This window comes from Schistocerca cancellata, chromosome 5 (assembly GCF_023864275.1).
Source record: "Schistocerca cancellata isolate TAMUIC-IGC-003103 chromosome 5, iqSchCanc2.1, whole genome shotgun sequence".
NCBI classification, from domain to species: Eukaryota; Metazoa; Arthropoda; class Insecta; order Orthoptera; family Acrididae; genus Schistocerca; species Schistocerca cancellata.
The window spans coordinates 584944580-584964031 of NC_064630.1; the positions used below are offsets into that span (position 1 = coordinate 584944580).

The following is a 19452-nucleotide window of genomic DNA, read 5'->3' on the forward strand; positions in this document are numbered from 1 at the left end:
AGTCATGCCGCGAGCGGCGACAGGCCGTAAACACGCTCTATCAGAATGCGACAAACATTGCATGACACAGTACAGTAATGCATTTTTAGCTTAGAGTGACGTAAACACCTATAACAAAGAAAACGGCACTTATCAGATCAAAGCAAAATAAGCAATCGATTCAAACCAGACGAAGCACGTGAAAAAGGAAGGGTACCCGTATAAATACGGACGGAGCGCCTGACGCATAGCAATGGCTACCTGGTAAAGCTTAACTGCTAAGCTTACGACTCGAACCAAACTACTGTAGCTGTATCGTCTTTCATTCGACCTAAATTGTGTCTCATTACAATGGACCAACTTTGTTTCGATTTGGAGGTGCGGCCTAAAACTTTTCTCTCCCCTTGAATTTCGAGTCTCAAATTTCAGGTGCGGCTTAGATTCGGGAAATATTTTTTTTCCTTAATTTCGAGTCTCATTTTTCAAGTGCGGCTTAGATTCGAGTGCGGCTTAGATTCGAGTAAATACGGTAGCCCACACATGGTTAAATGTTACCTAAACACACACATGCAAAACACTGTGAACTTTGGCCAATGCCTGAATGGTCTATGTATTATAGATACTGACATATAATTCAGCATTGCCATGCAAGGTTGTGCTGGAAAGTAATTCCCCTGAATGTTTTATTGAAAACTCTTAAAGCTTTTTAAATAAGACAAACTTTATTAACATTCTACATTTTTATTCTCTCTATTTCTCAACATGGTCACCCTGGCTACAAACACATTTTTCCCAAGAAGAGACACGGTTGTTAATATTGTCATTATCGAACGTTTGACTTAGTTTACCGAGCAACAATTTTGCTTCTGCTTACACTGCTGCATCACTATCAAATTGAAGTGCTCAAAGATATTCTTTAAGTTCTGGAAACCAATTAAAAATTTGGAGGATGATTTGTGATGGTGAACTCAAGGCTTTGGTTTGTTTCAGATGTCACAGTGCTTGTGTGTGGCCTGACATTGTCATGATGAAAGAAAGGGTGCTACTCTTGTGGATGAACTCTTCCAATTTGTAGTTACAGTTTTCTAAGATTCTTGCAGTACCTTACATAGTTTGTGGTGGTACCCTTAGGCATGAATTCCAAATGCACCACACCTTGAACATCCCAGAACACTCTGAGCATGACAGCCCACTAATGACATAGTCTTGAACTTCTTTGGTGTCAGTGACACTCTGTTGTGGAACTCCATTGGTGCTGTCTTGTTTTTGGTGTCAAAATGGTGAACAGAGCTTTCATCACCTGTCACAGCATTGTTAAAGGAACCCGTCATCCACCTGTTAACACGTTTTTTTGTACTGTAGTACTGCAATGATGGCCAGTACATCCTCTCATGGTTGCCACACTTACCTAAGATTTACGCCCATGTTATCCAACGATTTTCTCTGAGGCGTTCCTCAGCCTGAATCCAATAAGTCTCATCAGTAGTTGTATGCTGTCATCCACGCTGATCTCTGTTACACATATATTAGCATCACCATTTACTGCATTATGATCGTGGACAACCCAATCTCACACATTACTGATGTCGACTCAATCATTGCCATCCACAGCTTTCATTCTACTACAGTTTTCAGTTGGAGACATGTTTACTGCTTTTAGAAACTCAATTACAGCACACTGTTTTGCGTACACTGACATAGTTCTATTAACCACTTCCATGTTACATGCTACAGATCAGAGCCCTTTAGTGCCAGTGGTTTGCATCTTGCATCAGCAAAGCAGAAAAGTTGATCATGTTATATGGATGACTTATAATCAGTACTGAGAACAGAATAATAAATTTGAGGCATTACTTTTCAGCACACCATTCTATTACCATGTTTAGCAAAGTGCAATTGAAGGATTTATGGAACCTTAGTGAAATGGGAGACTCCACATTGATGAACCTGCTCAAACGTCTTGACATTTACATTCTTCCTGTATAAGACACAGCATTATGAACAAACCAGGAGTGTAGCAATGGATGGTCTTTATCTTACACTCTTAGGCAAATAGCTATTACCATCTTGCTTAGAAGAGTATGTCCCATAGAACTTGGTTCAAACTTCGTGCACCATGTCAGAGAAAAAGATCTTGGCTTCTAAACTTTGACGTTATTAGGGGTTTTCCATCAGAATGGGTATTCCATTGTCCATTAGCATCCAAGCAGAATAAGAAATATAAGTGGACAAATATGGTGTATGTACCATATGTAGGGGCCACGTGGAAAGCTCAATAGACTTCTCAAGAACCTTTGTACATCTCAAATGGAGTAATGCAATTGGTGTAATCAAACATTGATAATTAAATACATTTGGTGATATGTAAGTACTTTAAATTAAGAATTATTGTGTGTTTTTCATATGTACTATTTATTAATATGTGTTAGTTTCTGAGTACCACCATTAAATCCAAAAATATTAATTCCTTTGTGCAATGTGTGTTATATACAGTGCTCTTCATACATGTTTTACATTCACAAGTAATTCATTAATGTGAATTTATGGAACAAACAATTTATTTAATCTAATCATTGCAACAATTAAATAGTTGGGTGTTACCAAGTTTTAACCTGTGGATTTAAGTCCTTTGTAATACCAAGTGTTTTTCAGCAAATATATAGTAGAGCTCTGATAAAATGTTCCATACTTCATTTTTATTTTGAAATTGTTTGTCCTTTAGACTGTGGATGCATGAAGCATTAAGAGTTTTCTATGATAGACTTTCAAATGGTTTGGACAGAGAGACCATATTTGCAAAAATATGCAGTGCTATAACTCAGTACTTTCCTGAACCACCTGAAATATTCCTCAATCATCTCCCATCATTTGATGGAATGGTAAGAAAAACCATTGAAAAGAAAACTGTTGAAAATTGTTCTAAATGTAAACTATAGCCAGTGTGAACTGCCTTTTTCGTAATTTTATTATGGCTTACTGTTTCACTTGTTGCCATATAAAATAGCTAATATATGCTAACAAGTTTGCATATTGTCCTTCAAGATATCTTCATTTTCGTAAACCTATCATCAGATAAAATAGAGTTCTGTAACTGTTACTATTCTTTTATTCAGTGTGAATGAATTTGTCAGCTGTATTTAAAGGATTTGTGTTACTTGCTATTGCTTTTGGTGCTTTGATGCACCATTTTAGGTGAAAACATGCTGATTACATGAACAACTGGGTAACCACCATAATACGCTAAACAAAGGGCACAATCAAATTGATGTCCACAATGAAGATGCTTGCAATGTTGTTATGCAGGCACTTTCAATTTAATAATGAATTCAAGAGGTAATGATCATCATACACTGATTTGCTTGTGCCCTCATTGAGGCTTATTAATGCGGTACCCAGTTATCTAAATAATTGTCCAGTTTTATCATAATGGTGCCTGAAGATGGTGTATTGTAGCACCAAAATTGATAGAAAATAAAGCAAGACTTTTAAATAGAGCTGAAGGATTCATTCTTGCTCATACAAAAGTAATCTACTTTGCCAAACAATGGAAAATCCAGGATGGAATAATGACAGTATTATGAAAAGATGCTAAGTCACTGACAGGCACAACAAAAAGACTACTAGTAAGCTTTTGGCCAGAAGGTCTTCTGAAACAGACAACACACACACACACACACACACACACACACACACACACACACACACACACAAGCAAATACATCTCTCACACATGCCAAAAACTTACGTATTTAGTAGTCTCTTTGTTGTGCCTGTCTGCAACTCAACATCTTTGCTATATGGTGAGTAGCCTTTTCTGAGTATATGTGTGATGCATAAATGGACATTCATTGGCCTTGGCACGAACTTCACTAGATAACTGTGTATCACTGTTTTACTATCAAAACATCCAAAAGAAATTTAATTTATGTTTTAATTTTGACAAATGCATAGTTCAGTTGTCTTTGACATGATACAGTTCCAAAATGTGTGCTTACATATTTATCATACTGTATTTATACCAAATAAGACAAAATTTGTACTTGTGTATGTTAAATAATATACAAAATTAAATGAATATTTTATTACATCGTTGATCAGAAAAAATTTTAAAATTAATACCAAAAATACCACTGGTGTCACAGAAGGCTTCTAATAGTGTGGAAGAGAAATATTGTCTTTTGGAGGAAAAGAATATTTAATTTATATTTTAATATTGACAAATGCATAGTTCAATTGTCTTTGACATGATGCAGTTCCAAAATGTGTGCTTACATATTTATCATACTGTATTTATAAAAAGATAATATTTGGTGACAAGGGGGTTGCTTCTGTGTGGTCCGGGGGTAGGAACATTGTTGTTGGACGGGGAGGAATGTATTGCTCGGGAGACCTGTTTGCGGACAAGGTCTGCAGCATATTTGCGGGAGAGGAAAGCATTGGTCAGGTTATTGGTGTAATTGTTGAGGGATTCATCACTGGAGCAGATATGTTTGCCACAAATACCTAGGCTGTAGGGAAGGGAGCGTATGAGGTGGAATGGATGGCAGCTATCAAAGTGAAGGTACTGTTGTTTGTTTGTGGGTTTGATGTGGACAGAGGTGTGGATGTGACCTTCATCTTGTTGAAGCTCACATCCACACCTAAACCCACAAACAAACAACAGTACCTTCACTTTGATAGCTGCCATCCATTCCACCTCATACGCTCCCTTCCCTACAGCCTAGGTATTTGTGGCAAACATATCTGCTCCAGTGACAAATCCCTCAACAATTACACCTCCATTAGCCATACGGTGCTGCCATCTCTGGGACATATTGACAATGAACGCGGCCTCATTTTAAAACAATGCACATGTTTCTATGTCTTTCCAGTCCGGAGAAAAAAAATCGGAGGCCTTAGAACTTGAATGCACCTCGTATTCCTCCCGTCACAACATTAGGTGGAAATATGATTATCTTAAACTGGATGCACTCTTGGACTTACATAATTGGCTGAGGTAGTGGGGGTATATTAGTAGTGGCAGATGATAACCAAACAAATTTCTTTGTTTGATTCTTCATTTTAAGAAATGAAGTAGATATAATCTAAATGAAGATGAAACTGCATCAGGAAACAACCAAGGCATACTTGGCTGTGTAAATCTGATGATGACCAAAATATTCTGAAAGCTATGGAAAACCCAAATATTTCCAGTAGTATATGAGTTGATCATTATTATATAAACAATGTGCTAAAAATATACCTTTCACTAAGCAAAATTTAATGTTATAATAACAGTGGCAAAACAAAAAAGCTAGGAAAAAATTATATCCTTTGAAAAATAATAATCACAGGAATTTCAGATATGGGGTAGAAAGGACGTATAAATACCTCTTATGTTTGATGTACTTGCAATTAAATACTTTTCAACAGCTGTTGAATGTTAAATTTTTTTACAAGTGATGTCACTATCATACCTTATCAAAAGCAACAAAATTATGGGCACTGAAGACCCTAGGAAACTTTGAAAACTCTTGAGAATTTTAGAACTGAATTTAAAACATTTTAGTGGAAAAATTCCAGTATTGAACAGTGTTTATGGATTAAAGATTACTGCATGCAGAATAGTTGTGTACATATAGAGGATACACTTATTGACTTCACCAATCATCTAATTATCAACACATCACTACATGAAAAATTAGTATTTTTAAATTTACTTTCATTACATTTTTACGAGGCAGTCACTGGTTTCCCTAAGGCAGTATATGAAAAATGAGATTTCCTTTTGATGTAATTGGAGATTCCAAAAAGAATTAGATGAAGGCACTGTCACAGGAAGTGATGATTTTTATGTACCCCTAGACTTTAAAGACAGCAGCTGAGTGTTAATTTGCTGTCTGACCACCAGAAAAAGCTGGAATGTCATCACATACACTTATTTCAGTTTTATAAGTTTAACTCTGTTGATTATGCAGCTTCAGAAGCATCCAGAAACAGGGCTAGGTCATCTGGGCTTGACGCTGTAAATACAGGGCTATTACAAATGATTGAAGCGATTTCATAAATTTACTGTAGCTGCATTCATTGACATATGGTCACAACACACTACAGATACGTAGAAAAACTCATAAAGTTTTGTTCGGCTGAAGCCGCACTTCAGGTTTCTACCGCCAGAGTGCTTGAGAGCGCAGTGAGACAAAATGGCGATAGGAGCCGAGAAAGCGTATGTCGTGCTTGAAATGCACTCACATCAGTCAGTCATAACAGTGCAACGACATTTCAGGACAAAGTTCAACAAAGATCCACCAACTGCTAACTCCATTCGGCAATTGTATGCGCAGTTTAAAGCTTCTGGATGCCTCTGTAAGGGGAAATCAACGGGTCGGCCTGCAGTGAGCGAAGAAACGGTTGAACGTGTACGGCTAAGTTTCACGCGTAGCCCGCGGAAGTCAACGAATAAAGCAAGCAGGGAGCTAAACGTACCACAGCTGATGGTTTGGAAAATCTTACGGAAAAGGCTAAAGCAGAAGCCTTACCGTTTACAATTGCTACAAGCCCTGACACCCGATGACAAAGTCAAACACTTTGAATTTTTGGTGCGGTTGCAACAGCTCATGGAAGAGGATGCGTTCAGTGCGAAACTTGTTTTCAGTGATGAAGCAACATTTTTTCTTAATGGTGAAGTGAACAGACACAATGTGCATATCTGGGCGGTAGAGAATCCTCACACATTCGTGCAGCAAATTCGCAATTCACCAAAAGTTAATGTGTTTTGTGCAATCTCACGGTTTAAAGTTTACGGCCGCTTTTTCTTCTGCGAAAAAAACGTTACAGGACACGTGTATCTGGACATGCTGGAAAATTGGCTCATGCCACAACTAGAGACCGACAGCGCCGACTTCATCTTTCAACAGGATGGTGCTCCACCGCACTTCCATCATGATGTTCGGCATTACTTAAACAGGAGATTGGAAAACCGATGGATCGGTCGTGGTGGAGATCATGATCAGCAATTCATGTCATGGCCTCCACGCTCTCCCGACTTAGCCCCATGTGATATCTTTCTGTGGGGTTATGTGAAAGATTCAGTGTTTAAACCTCCTCTACCAAGAACCGTGCCAGAACTGCGAGCTTGCATCAACGATGCTTTCGAACTCATTGATGGGGACATGCTGCGCCGGGTGTGAGAGGAACTTGATTATCAGCTTGATGTCTGCCGAATCACTAAAGGGGCACATATCGAACATTTGTGAATGCCTAAAAAAACTTTTTGAGTTTTTGTATGTGTGTGCAAAGCATTGTGAAAATATCTCAAATAATAAAGTTATTGTAGAGCTGTGAAATCGCTTCAATCATTTGTAATAACCCTGTGAATAGACTATGTAGTTGATTGGTTGTTTGTGACACATTATGCTGGACATAACTCATCTAAATATTTAATTTTAACTTGTCTCACACTAATAAGATGTATGCTATACAAATAGAAAGATAATGCAATCTCACTATAGTTATAATCTTTGTAGGATACATTTTAAGCGTTGAGGCCTACATGTGTGCAGCAAATTTGAAATTCCTAATAACTTGATCATTACAACAATTCTTCAAAAGTAATAAAATCTTCATAGGTTTCCATCTGCATCATGTGGTTATAAATCCATAAGCATTTAACTGATTTCTTCATGGCTATTATCAAGTAGTATCTGACTCCCTTATGGTAGCTTCCTTCATCCTTATATTGCTCTGGTACTGGCTGTAACATCACCACTGTTCAGTCCATATCCATATAAGACAGTGTTCTCACACCAGTCTGCCACACCTGCTTTAGTTTTGTAAGTGCCAGGTTGCATTCTGTACTCAGCTGCAAATTGCTGTCTTTGTCAGAAACAGTTAGCCTTCATGACAATAGAGATGCTGTCGAATGTAATTTAATGTTATTTTCAAGTGTATTTTCAGAAACTGCCAATTCTTTTGGGTAGCCTAGTCACAATCACCTTCACTGTTTGATCTCGTGTTGTTCAATCTTGTACATTGTCTGCCTGATGTAATGTTGTCCACACTAAGATGGGATTTTTTAAAATCTAGGAACTACATTATTATTTACAGACTTTTGTGATTACTTTTTGGTGTGAAGTCTTTGACCTCAGAGACAGCTTCCATTCAGAGAACCAATACTATTAGAGCAGTGTGCTTTGGGGTGGAGTGGTGGTGGATAGAAGCATGCACGTTGTTGTCCAGATGAGCTGTTTTTCTGTCTATACTGTGGTTGTGTGTTTTTGGCAGACAAGGACAATGAAGAAGGGTAAGCCAACATATTTTTCAATGTCAGTGATGAAATTGATGCAGATCTACTTATTCCACCAGTGGACCATTGAGTGAATCGTATAAAGAATACAGATGACTTTGTCACCCAAATTAAACATTTGTGTCTTGTAGAAATTGGTAACTGTTGTCAGCTTTTTGTAGTCTCTCATGCACAGTCCCAAGAAAGGCATGATAGATCTACTGTCTGAGATCATGGATAGCATGGTAGTGGATTATTCATCCATACCCTGATGTTCCCTTATTTTTTGCACGTAGAGAGTATTTTGAGTGACAGATAGTATTTCGACATGGAGCATAACTAATTTGTCCATGGAGACCTTTGCTTTGAGTGTATCTGCAGAGCTGAATTTTTGTTATCCCTATGTACATGATACATTCATTGATGGTCATGAGGCTGCAAAAACTCTGTAGAGTTCTTGGTATAACCTCAATACCATCTTTGACCACATGCCTTGCTTTTTATTGATGTCGTCATCTGCCAAAAACCCAATGACTGTCTCTGCCACAGTCTGTAAGAAAAAGTAACTCATATGGTCTGGGATCTGCACGCTTTCAGGCAGCAGCACCTGGCCCAAAAGCCCACTGTTCTAAGGACTTTTGTTTATCAAGTGGAAGCTGTCTCTGATACGAAGAACTTGAAACAATAAATGAACCACCCATGAAAAATCTTCTGTGGATATAATGACAACAACAAAGAAATATTACAAGTAATTTCATGTGGGAGATGCAAGCAGAAAGAGGAGGAGAAGAGTAAAGTACTTTCCTAATTGTTGTTCTATGTTTCAGCAACAGGGAGATTACCTGGCCTCTGAAGAGCCATAACAAGTCATTGCTCAGTCTTCCATCAAGTCAATGCTCAGACATCCAGTGAAATGCTGTAATGTATGACACTTGTGAATGTTTGCATTATCTTACATCTCCTGGAGTATATTAAATCTTGGATGAGTGCAGACCGTATTATGTTAGGCAGTCCAGGATTCTGATACAATAACATTGGATTGAACATGACGGGTGTCTGCAACTATGCTATTGGCAGTAACAAAACAAGTGGTGGAGAATTACATCGAATTGCATTCAACAGCACCTCTATCACAAAAAAGACTAACAGCTTGTGAGATAGCATATTTAAAGACGTTGTAGAGATTTATTTATTTAATCATATGGCTAGGGTCCCCTGTCGGGCAGACCGTTCGCTGGGTGCCAGTCTTTCAATTTGACTCCACTACGGTGACCTGCAGTCAATGAGGATGATAGGATGATGATGAGAATAGCACAACACCCAATCCCTGGGCAGAGAAAATTCCCCGAAACAGCTGGGAATCAAACCTGAGCCCAGAGGATTGACAATCCGTTGGGCTGACCATTCAGCTACTGGGGCGGACATTGTAGAGATCATAATAACTGATAAAACCTGTAAATAAATATGGCAGCTTGTATTCATAAAATTCTTCAAAAAATTGCTGATTTGGGAAATTTTGGATGAAAGTTACTTTATTGGCTTGCAATACTGTCTTCAACAACAATAAACTGTGAAGAATATTCATGTCTGAGATCTATCAAATTTTAAATAACCTCACCTAAACACATTGTTCATCTACAGTACCTGATGAAACAGGTGTGTCAACAGATAACGCAATCCTTTGTCCAATCTTTTGTTCTGTTACAAGACTCATATATTTCTCTAATGTTGTTAAAGCAGAATATGAAGTCTACAATTCATCTGAATCTGAACCTCCTTCTGCAATATCTAGTCTCACACTAGTGTCTTGAAACCATTTGAAAACTGTATTTAATTTAATAGAATATGCATCCATTCCTTTATAGATAGATCAGACTGTTCAAGTACATCAGAATGTAACTCCCAAGTTATATTTAAGATAGTGACTATTCTAACTACAAACACGAGGAAAGACACAGTCATAAGATAGTTATGCTTTATTAGGTCATGAAGTGACAGCACAAGAACACACTGGGTGTACTTATGAGTAACAAATACACTTGAGAACTGAGAGCCTGAAGACACCTGTGGGGTTTGTAAAGATGCTGCCTCTGTCTGGTATAGATGGAGGTGTACTGCATACACATGGTGGAACAGGTGACTGCAGTCAATGACTGCCCCTGGTGATTGCTTTGAGTTGTTGTGGGTGTGCTGTTTGACTGTCAGTGTGCTTGCCTTAGTAACCAAACTCACTCCACTGTGGGCACTAGGTGTAGTAAGTGGTGGGTTAATACACTTATTCGTGGGAGAGAGGACCAGGTATTACCATCCACAATGCTGTGACTGCAGAGACATCCATGCTGTCCCAAGGTAGCATGGGGAGTCAGCAGTCAAAGGCATGAGATGTTCCAATCTGCTTGTACCAGCACATATGGAGAAAAATTATTGGGAGAGGGGCATTCGCATTGCCTGTGGGTTCCAGGGTGACCGATGGACAGGACTCGTGACAGGGGGGGAGGACCCACCTGGATGTCGGAGTCTATGATGAGGGGCATTGTTATGGGCAGCGATGACAATGGACTTTCATCTCTGCTGATGACAGTGCCAGCTCAGCATCAGCTCTGGCCACAGGAAGCAAACCCATCATCATTGCTGATGAGACCCAAACCACTGGGATAGGTCTGCCTGACCCTGGGAGTGGCCAGGGTCAATGGAGAACAAGGCATCACACCCATGGCTCAAGGAACGGGACCAGTACTCATTTGGAATTCAACTGGTTCTGGTGGCACGCCACAAGTTGATCTACAGCATGAATCATGAAGATGCAGCGACCGACTGGTTTTGGATGATGGCCATTATCCAGTGGTGGTGCCATCCAAAACCCAGTGCCAGACTGGCATGTTGGGGATGAGCAATAACGAAACTGGTGCAACTGAGGGGCACCTGCCAAGCAGCAAGAGGGTCAGCAGCATCTGTGCCTGATGGACATGCAGCAGCTTGGCAGGACTCTTGGTCTCAATTTGCGTCATTCTGTAAGAGCTTAAAAAAATATGTGACAGCCTACTATGCTACTAAAATGTAGACTTTCACGGCCGGAAATATGATGTTCATTATAATTATCCGGGCTGTTATGCCGTGGTCGGTTGATGAATTCTGTGTCGATTCCCAAAGTTTCGTCTCCGACTGCGGGAGATATCTTCAAGGGGGTCCGTAGCTCGATGGAAGGTCCAACACACCCACTGGCTCGCTACTGACTGCCGCTAAATTCCGTGTCCGCGAGCTCCCGCACCGCAGCGTGACGTCACGTGTTTTGAAAACGTCAGTGCAATTGGTCGCTCTCCGTCGCCGTCGATCGCCGTTGCCATCACCCAGTAGTGGACGGCTGGTACAGATCTTCTTTAACACCGGCATCCATATACCATTTAATTTCACGTCCTCCTCCTTTTGGTTGAATTTATTTGGGTGTGTAGCGATTTCGATGGCCTCCCTGTAGAGCCTTTCGTAATATCCGATTGTGGCTGCTAGTACTTACGTCTCCTCGAAATGAATATTGTTGTTACCTGGCTGGAAAGCATGCTCCACAACAGCTGATCATTCTGTTTCTCCTCTTCTACAATTTCCTTTGTGCTCTTCCAAACATTTAGAAACAGTTCTTTTAGTGGTAGCCACATAAACATCACCACAGCTGCATGGGATCCTATACACTCCAGCTTTTTCCAATGGTATGCGAGCGTCCTTGGCAGGCTTAAGGTATTCCTGTATCTTCCTGGTGGGCTTGTAAATTACAGTAATATTCCGCTTCGTCAAGATCCTCCCTATTCTTTCCGTTACATTTTTAACAAACGGCAGGAAAACCTTAGATTTTGCAGTAGCCTGCATGTCAGTATGATTTCTGCATGGCTGCCTCAACGCACGTTTTATTTCTGCGGACGAATATCTGTTCTTCATTAGTGCATTGTGGAGATGTTCCATCTCAGCGTCGAACAACTCAGGTTCACAAATATTTCTAGCTCTGTCCGCTAACGTCCTGATAACACCCCGCTTCTGTTGTGGGTAGTGGTTCGAATCCCGGTGCAAATAACCGTCCATGTGCGTGGGTTTGCAGTACACTGAGTGGCCCAAACTACCATTTTCGTTTCTGAAAACAAGCACATCGAGGAAATGTAATTTGCCGTCTACCTCCTCCTCCATTGTAAACTGAATTCTCGAGTTTATACTGTTCAGATGTTCGTGGAACTGGCTTAGTTCCTCCCTACCATGTCTCCACAGCACAAACGTGTCATCCACATATCGGAACCATACATTCGGTTTTTTGCTGGCAGTACCTAAGGCCTGTTCTCCGAATTTCTCCATAAAGAAGTTTGCAATTACGGGACTTAAGCTTCCCATAGTCACGCCATCCATTTGCTCATAAAACTGTTCATTCCACTTGAAGTATGTGGTCGTCAAACAACACTTCAACAGTTATGAAATGCCGGCAGGAAAAATTCGATCCAGCTGTTCCAATACATCATTAGGTGGAACCATGGCAAACAGCGATACCACATCGAAGCTGACCAATATGTCCTCTGGCTGGACCACTATGCCATTCAATCTGCTGATGAAATGTGTCGAATTCTTTATATAAGAGTCCGAACGGCCCACATGTGGTTTTAAGAGCGTAGTCAAAAACTTGGCTAACGAGTAGGTGGGCGAACCAATGGCACTTAGTATCGGTCTTAGGAGCTTTTGCAGCCAAAAACGATTTTCTACAGCCAATTTCAATGGTTTATAGCAGGTTTTGCACCCTGAAACCTATTCTGTTGTGTAGGCACAGAAAAAAATCTGTACAGTAGTGTGCTCAGCTCAAAATCGATGAAACATGCATTTAGCAGCTTTTGCATCTGCCCTACTCAGGTGATATGAAACATCACATCTAAACAAAACAAAATAATTACTGGATGGTTATAATTAAAGTGCGACTGCTCACAGAGGTAATGTGAACTGTAGTTATCATATGGCAAAGAAACTTGTTAGATAATGGAGAATTGATTTACACTGGAAAAAAAATTAGTCCCAATTGTGGCCTCCAGGTGCAAGTCTTGTGCTGTATCGTGTTTGTATGACGTCTATGCTGTCATTTGACAAGCCATAACATGAATATGAGTATGACTGAAGAGAGGAGAGACCAGTCACTGTTAGTGAATGTGAAGAGCAGAAATTACAGTGCTGCATGGAGAGGGTATTACTTACTGGAAGGTCTAAGGAGAAGCCTAATATCATTAAATGGTTTAAAGAAGATGATAATAAAATTTGAAAACATGAATGAACTTGGTGTGGCACTTGGAAGATTAAGACATCATATCCCAATAAAAGTTATTGATGAGATTGCTGTTGCTGTAACTGTCCAAGCAGCAGATGCCCTGGTCAGTGTTAGTCCTCATGCAGTCTCACGAGAATTTTCCATCACATGGTCAGCAGCACAAAAAGTTTTGTGGTCTAGTTTTCTGTGCAGCGATGTGGCATATTTTACACTAGAGAGTGCAGATAATACACAGGAATACTGAATTTGGGGTACTGTGAAAATGTGTGTTGTGAACAAAGACCCACTGCACATGCCGTATGTGACTGTGTGGTGTGGGTTGTAGTGTTACCTTTTTATTTATCTTCTCCTCATTAGCTAATGAAACAATATCGCTTTGTAATGTAATTTTAATTTTCACCAAAAGCACATTCAACACATCGCGGAAAAAAATACGTCTTTCGTATCCAGACAAGAGAGAGAGACATCCCTTAGTTCTTAAAAACAAAAAAACTACGCAAAAAAAAGAAAGAACAAAATTATTTATAAAATCTGTCGCTGGCGCAGCGCTCTTCTGCGTGCGCGATCGTAAATTATAACTTTGTGGAAGTCAAAGTACCATTACAATGCCTCCTCTACTGACACGCTCCGCAAGTGAGCGTGGCAGTATAGAAAATTTATATATATATATATATATATATATATATATATATATATATATATATATATATATGAGAAAATAAGAAATTTACATATTACAAAAAATATTTCTGTGCACAATGCTCTTTGCATGTCAGTCTTTGTATACAGTCTTTTTGGTGTTAATCTTCTTTAGGAGTCGTAACATTAATGTCTTTGAATTACAGCGTATTATCGTTGTTTAGCGCAGCGTTTGAATTCAGTTCACATGATTCGTGTTTACAATGGAATTAATTCGAACAATAAATGTTTCTATTATATTGCTCCAATGTCTAAACGTAGTATCGGATTCTGACTCTGTGTGTACTGCCTGGATCTCTTGCGTGTGACTTGAAGAAAATCCAAAGTTTGTTCAATGTGTCAACACGAAATTGTGATCTCCAGCAGTCGAATTTTGGTGGCGTCTACCGGGGTATAAATGGTCAATGAGGGCACAGGAAACACCTCACTGCCTACGACAGGTGATGAGCTTGTCTTTTACATCAACCTGAAGACCTGCCGGCTTCCACAACACCATACACTTCAAAGCATATTGACACTACGTAAATATTGCTTGGCCAGTGTTCCATTAAGTTGGTTTCTTCTTTGCATTTTCAGTTCCATTTATATGAATCATGTGCTACATGCACAAGTCCTTTGCAGCTCATTAACATCTCCTTAAAATATATTTCTTGATATAGTAACTACATAAATATACAAATATGTACAATTAATCATTACAGGAGATACATTGTTGTCATATAGTACATATACAGAATTAAATGAAAAATATAGTCAATTTTTTTTACGTTACATTCAATATCATTGTGCTGACATGTGAATTACATTACATTCAGATTGAAATATACATTTTATTTGTTAGCTCCTTCTCTCTCTTTTTTTTTTTTTTTTTTTTTTTTCGTTACACTTGCAACATTTGAAGATAATTGTGGCAACTCGCTAGAATATTCAACTTAAAATTCATCTTGCCTCCTGGAATAAAATTTACACATATTTCAAGCTTCAAGACAGCCCTCTGTAGGAGGATAGGTTCATGGGATGGTTGCTGACTGCTTCATAAATACTAGTAAAGTGATCCCCTACAATGGACTACACAAAATAAAATACATGTTAACTTAATATAACGTAACAGTTCCTACACCTAATACCGTTTCTAAGTGTGGTGTCCCCACTATTGCTGTTTCTAAGAGTGGTACCCCTCTATTACCGTTTCTAAGAGTGGTGCCCCTCTAAATATCTTAGGATCCTACAAGTATGTACATCAGTGTGGTAAGTATATATATATATATATATATATATATATATATATATATATATATATATATATAGTGTTCAAGTCAATCATGTTTCCTATAAAGTTTGTGTAGTTCATCTCCTTCCTTTCATGAGTGTCAAGCAATATAAATAAATGTTTTACTTAATAAATAAATAAATCTTCTTAGATAATTGCTGCTGCGTTCCACGCTGTATATCCATTCTGTATTTACCTTGTGGTACCTGTAAAATTCTATTCCTAAATAAATATTTGTGTATGTCTCTCCATACTGTCAGATAATCACGAATTATATGATGTCCAATATTTCATCAACATATATATAAATTTTTCTAAGGAAGGGATGAGAGTAAGAGCCGCAACAGAGGACTGACGTTTTGTTTTCTCCTTATTCTCCTTTCTATTTAATGGTGCATCAGTTCAGTTCAGTAGATGAGCTTTAATATGTCATTAGATGACTGCTAAATATGTTCTCTTAAATAATTCTTCCAATCTGAAGTGTCAAGCATACATAACTCCAAAAATTTCGTTACAAGTTCCCATTAGATTAGTGTTAAAGTGTTATAGATTTAAATCTTCTGGTATATTTCCAACAGTGGCTGCTGTAAATAATTCTTTCCACATAAATCTTCACTCATCTCATTCAGTCACTCACATCACTCATATCAACATTACTATTATCACATGCCTCCTAAAGAAAATAATTCTGTTCAGTTCTCTGCCTCCTCTAATGTGTATATGCCTCAATAGCAACTCCTCTTATAACCAAATATCTTATTAGCTATTGGATGGTTCACATTGCTTTCTAGACTTACCTGCATTCATTAGATTGTAAGTATCTGTATAACTTAAATGTAGGCTCATCATAACTGTATATCATATTCATTATCTTCTCCTCAGTAGCTAACATTTTACTGTATGTATTTTTTCAAATGTCTGTGTGGATGTAGACTTCTAGGTTTATGTGTTAATGGATATTCTAATGAATAACAGCCAGGGTGTGGAATATTTGCAATTCGGTATGGTCCAGAGTATAAGATCTGCCATTTCCTGTTTAAATGTTTCAGTTTTGTGGGTTTAGGATGTGTTCTTAGTAAAACTAACTCGTCAACTTGAAATGTTTGTGCTTTCCTGACACCTCTGTCATATTTCTGCTTTCTTTCCTTAACTTTGTCACATAATATTGTGTAAGCTTGTCTTACCTTTTCTTCTAAACTAACATGATTTGTTGTTGCTGTAAATTTAGGTAGAGGGTCTGTCTATTCATTTCTTTCTGTTTTATCCATAATTAATTCAGTTGGTGTGTATCCAGTAGAAATGTGAGTTAAATTGTTCACTATTTGTTCAAATGGTGTTAGGTATTCTACCCATTTTGTGTGCTTCTCTGGTGTGTGTGTTCTCATAAACTGTCCAAATTCTCGAAATGTTCTTTCTACTGGGTTACCTGCTGCATGAAATCTTGAAATCAAAATATGTTTAAAATTCTGTTCTTCAATAAATGTCTTACATTTTAAACTGGTAAAATATGCTGCATTATCTGTGATCATAACTTCAGGTTTTCCTATTCTTACAAAATAATCTGTTAATAGACGTCTGGTAATAGCAGTGGTAGAAACTGAACGTAAAGCATATAATTTTAAATACTTTGTGAAAACATCTAACACAGCAAGGATGTATTTCATTCCTCCACGTGCTTGTGGATAGGGTCCTGCAATATCTAAAGAAATTAGCTGTAATGGCCTCTTAGGTATGATTGGGTGCAATTCATTCATGCTTGTGCGATTAGAATATTTGGCTTTCTGACATATGATGCATTTCCTAATATTACTCAATACTCTTCGCCTTAAATTTGGAAAATAGCAATATTGTATAATCTTATCTGTACATTTGGTTACACCATAGTGTCCCCAAGTTCTGTGTGTAAATAAAATAAAATCATCAACATGAGCTTCAGGTAAGCAAACACACCAATGCTGTGATTCAGGGTTTCGTCGGTGAAATAATACTTCTTTGTGTAACGTGTAATATTTTTCAAGATGTGGGTCTGTTCCTGCACGTAATTTATTCTTTATCTGGATCCACCTGGGATCATTGTCCTGCAATATGGCTAACTTCCTGCACATGTTTTTGTAGTAAGGTGCAAATGTATCGTCATACATGAGTAAAATTTTAACATCTGATGTTTGTTCTGTCACATCTGAAAATTCTTGTAGGCCTTGTGGCAAACGAGATAGAGCATCGGCTATAATGTTGGATTCTCCTTTTATATATATAATATCAAAATCATATTCTTGTAGTGATGCACACCAGCGTGCAAGACGTGGATGTAATAACTTGCATGATAGCAGGAAAGAAAGAGCTTGATGATCAGTATAAAGCTTAGTACGTTTTCCCCATAGAAAGTAGCGAAACTTGCGAAACGCCCATACTATGGCAAGTGTTTCGCGCTCGGTCACTGAATATGACTTTTCGCATTCAGTGAGCGTACGGCTAGAAAAACTTATAGGCTTGTTGACTGTTCATCTTCTACATGAATTTGGAATAAAAATGCTCCGAGCCCATAGGAACTTGCATCTGTTACTAGGCAAAAGTCTGACATGTCAGGATGACATAACAACGGTGCATTAACTAAAGCATCCTTAATCGCTTCAAAATCTGTCTGACAGAACTCTGTCCATTTCCAAATATTATTTATTTTGAGTAAAGATAGAAGATGTGGACTGTTAAGAAGGTGGTAGGGTACAAATTTCCTGAAGAATGAAGATAGACCAAGAAAGGCTTTGAGTTGTTTACGATTCTGTGGGGATGGAAAATTCTTTATTGCATCAATTTTTCTTGAGTCTGGATAAATGCCTTCAGTTGATATGATGTGACCAAGGAATTTGATTTCTCTCCTCCCTAATTTCGTCTTTGATAAATTGATAGTGACACCTGCGTCAGAAAATTTAGTCAGAAGTTGCTTCAAAAGATTTACATGTTCTTCCCAAGTAGTGGTGGCAATGACAATGTAGTCAACATAAACTGTGATTTGCGATAACAATTGTGGTCCAAGAACAGCATCTAAGGCTTCGATAAATACTCCAGCACTCACTCGTAGACCAAAGGGTAGAACACAAAATTGATAACTACGTCCCTCACATAGAAATGCAGTGTATTTACGACTGTTTTTATGGAGGTTCACCTGCCAAAATGATGAGCGGAGGTCGATATTGGTTAAATACTGTACATTATGAAATTTTAAAAGTTGTTCTTCCAAATTAATAGGTCGTGTGTTGATTGGGATTATAACTTTGTTAATTTCTCGTGCATCCAGCACTAACCTTACACTACCATCCTCTTTATTAACTGCTAGGATCGGACTGCAATATGGTGAATGTGACCTTTCAATGATACCCCAAGCTTGCATTTTTTCAATCTCTTTCAAAACGGCGGGTTTCTTTGACCAAGGAATATTATAATATGTTCTACAGTATGTTTTGTGTGGTTTAACATCCATCTCATAAGTATAGCCTCTAATAATTCCAGGTTTCTCCACAAATACCTCAGCAAATTGCTGCAAAACTTCAAGTAATTCAAGTTGTTGTTCCTTCGTCAGATATTCAGATTCTGTGCATTTCTCATATAAATCATTAGGTTTAATTCCCTGAGATACAGCTTCATTAAAAGTTAAATCACATATGTTTATTGCTGGTGGATTCACAAAATGTAACTGTTCAAATTTACCTTGTTTACTGTTAAAGTTTTTACCCTATGTTAACTCTATTGTCAGTTGTTGTTGGTTTACGGTTAAATGACATTTCCCTTTTCCTAAATCTATGATTGCTTGATATTCATTCAAAAAGTCAATTCTTAATATGCAATGCATAACTAATTTGTCTACTACCAGAAAACTGTAATTGAGTGGTATATTTGAAAATGTGAAGTTAATTAGCACTTGAAATTTCACATTCTTTGATTTGTTACCGGTGGCACTTATAA

At 38.2% G+C, this 19452-nt stretch overlaps 1 protein-coding gene across 1 annotated transcript in view; it reads left to right on the forward strand.

Annotated features, from left to right (window-relative positions):
• The first annotated feature begins 2060 nt into the window (after positions 1-2060).
• The window catches only part of LOC126188699 (dynein axonemal heavy chain 7-like), a 337765-nt gene continuing 320373 nt past the window's right edge, over positions 2061-19452 (forward strand). Inside the window, exons 1-2 of the mRNA XM_049930307.1 lie at positions 2061-2218; positions 2702-2858. Coding sequence (XP_049786264.1) covers positions 2061-2218; positions 2702-2858 — 315 coding nt within the window. The remainder of the gene's footprint in view (positions 2219-2701; positions 2859-19452) is intronic.